The sequence below is a fragment of the Lagopus leucura genome, unplaced genomic scaffold, assembly GCF_019238085.1.
Source record: "Lagopus leucura isolate 7727_CA_CO unplaced genomic scaffold, USGS_WTPT01 33076-0_obj-0_obj, whole genome shotgun sequence".
Taxonomy (NCBI): domain Eukaryota; kingdom Metazoa; phylum Chordata; class Aves; order Galliformes; family Phasianidae; genus Lagopus; species Lagopus leucura.
In genome coordinates this window covers 3,204-5,991 of record NW_024965171.1, presented here as the reverse complement: position 1 = coordinate 5,991, position 2,788 = coordinate 3,204, and the positions used below count along the sequence as shown (strand labels likewise).

Below are 2,788 nucleotides of genomic sequence, written 5' to 3'. Positions count from 1 at the left end.
TTAATTCCCATTCATCTCCCATTCGCCACCATCCCCTCCCTTCACCCGCCCACTAATTAACTAATTACCGCTAATTAATGAACCTCATTGCAGCCCCACGCCCTACCATCGCTCTCTCTCCCCCAATTCACATCACCTTAATTAACACTTAATTACCCCCTCTTAATTACCCCATCCCCATTTCACACCCCCCCATTCATTTATCACCCCGTTCCCTGCCTAATTAATTAATTAATGCTAAATAATGCTAATTAGGCCACCACCCCCATCGCTCTGTCTCCCCCAATTAACATCTTCTAAATTAACTCTTAATTACGCTCTCTTAATTACCCCAGCCCCTCTCATTATCAGCCCGTTCCCACCCTGCCTACTTAATTAATGCTAACTAATGCTAATTAGGCCACCACCCCCATCGCTCTCTCTCCCCCAATTAACACCATCTTAATTAACACTTAATTACCCCCCTCTTAATTACCCCAACTCTAATCACCCCCCTCTTAATGACCCCCACCCCCATTAACCCTCTCCATTAATTAACCCACCCCTAATTAATTAATCACTGCTAATTAAACCGCCTGAGACGCCACCCAACAGCCCTCAATTACCCTTCATTACCCGCCACTTAATTACCCCCGACCCTAATTAACCCCCCTCCCGCCCACCCCCACCCTCCACCCCTAATTAACTAATTAACGCTAATTAACGCTAATTAATCACCTCGGTCGGGTGCCAAACCCCGGTGCTCCCGTCGCTCCCACTCACCGCCACCGCGGCTCTCGGCGCCCCTTCATTAATTAATTAACGGCCCATCGTTAAGGAGGCCCTCATGAGGAGCTCATTAGCATCCCATTAAGGAGCTCATTAACGGGATTAATTAATTAATGATTAATTAACGGCGGCTCACCTCGGGGGGCGATGGAGGCCGATGTGGGGCAGCCAGGATGGCAGCGATGGCGGCTTTGGGGGCGGCCGCAGCGACTCCAGACCCACAGCGACCCACAGCGCCCCACAGCCAGCAGCCAGCGGCCCTGCAGTGACCCATAGAGACACATAGAGCCCCATAGCGACCCATAGGGAACCATGGCGACCCATAGCGACCCATGGCGACCCATAGCGACCCATAGCGACCCATAGAGACCGACAGCGCCCCACAGCCAGCAGCCAGCGGCCCTGCAGTGCCCCATAGCGACCCATAGCGACCCATAGAGACCCATAGCGACCCATAGCGACCCATAGAGACCCATAGGGACCCATAGCGACCCATAGCGACCCATAGAGACCCATAGGGACCCATAGCGACCCATTGTGACCCATAGAGACCCATAGGGACCCATAGAGACCCATAGGGAACCATGGCGACCCACAGCGCCCCACAGCCAGCAGCCAGCGGCCCTGCGGAGCCCCATAGCGACCCATAGAAACACATCGAGATCCATAGCGACCCATAGCAACACATCGAGATCCATAGCGACCCATAGCAACCCATAGCGACCCATAGGGACTCATAGGGAACCATACGGAACCAAAGGGACCCATACCGACCCACAGCGCCCCACAGCCAGCAGCCAGTGGCCCTGCAGTGACCCACAGCGCCCCATAGCAACCCATAGGGAAGCATGGCAACCCATAGTGACCCATAGCGACCCATAAGGACCCATAGAGACCCATAGAGACCCATAGGGACCCATAGCGACCCACAGCGCCCCACAGCGCCCCACAGCCAGCAGCCAGCGGCCCTGCAGTGCCCCATAGAGACCCACAGCGACCCATAGGAGCCATAGGAACCCATAGAGACCCACAGCACCCCATAAAGAACCATAGAGACCCATAGTGACCCATAGCGACCCATAGGGACCCATAGAGACCCACAGAAACCCCGTAGAAACCCATAGAGCCCCCAGAGACCCCATAGACCCCATAAAGCCCCATAGCACCCCATAGACCACATAGCGCCCCATAGAACCCCATAGACCCCATTCCATCCCATACTACCCCATAGCACCCATAGCACCCCATAGCACCCCGTAGCACCCCGTAGCACCCCACAGCACCCATAGCACCCACAGACCCCCATAGCACCCCATAGCACCCCATAGACACCATAGCACCCCATAGCTCCCCACACACCCCATAGCTCCCCACACACCCCATAGCACCCCATAGACCCCATAGCACCCCATAGCATCCCATAGCACCCCATAGCACCCATAGCACCCCATATGCCCCCATAGCACCCCATAGCACCCCATAGCACCCATATGCCCCCATAGCACCCCATAGCACCCCATAGCATCCCAAAGCACCCCATAGCATCCCATAGCTCCCCATAGCACCCCATAGCATCCCATAGCACCCCACAGCACCCCACAGACCCCTACAGACCCCATAGCACCCATAGCATCCCACACACCGCATAGCACCCCATAGCATCCCACAGCACCCCATACCACCCCATAGCACCCCGTAGACTCCATAGCACCCATAGCACCCCACAGACCCCACACACCCCATAGCACCCCATAGACCCATAGCACCCCATAGCACCCCATAGCACCCCATAGCACCCCCAGCCCCCCCAGCCCCCTACTCACGTGTCCCCCCACAGCACAGGGGGGGCCCTGCAGCCCCACAAGTTCCCGCAGCCGCTGCCCCACAGCGACGTCCCACAGCAGCAGCGTCCCGTCTGCTGAGCCGGAGAGCTGGGAGCCACAGACACAGCGCGACCCATAGTGACCCATAGTGACCCATAGGGACCCATAGCGACCCATAGCGACACATAGGGACACAT

At 56.7% G+C, this 2,788-nt stretch overlaps 1 protein-coding gene across 1 annotated transcript in view; it reads right to left on the bottom strand.

Annotated features, from left to right (window-relative positions):
- Nucleotides 1-705: 705 nt before the first annotated feature.
- LOC122191999 (telomerase protein component 1-like) overlaps nucleotides 706-2,788 on the bottom strand; it is a 5,280-nt gene continuing 3,197 nt past the window's right edge. Inside the window, exons 5-7 of the mRNA XM_042892416.1 lie at nucleotides 2,592-2,699; nucleotides 905-1,028; nucleotides 706-785 (exon numbers count right to left, since the gene is read on the bottom strand). Of these exons, the coding sequence (XP_042748350.1) occupies nucleotides 706-785; nucleotides 905-1,028; nucleotides 2,592-2,699 (312 nt within the window). The remainder of the gene's footprint in view (nucleotides 786-904; nucleotides 1,029-2,591; nucleotides 2,700-2,788) is intronic.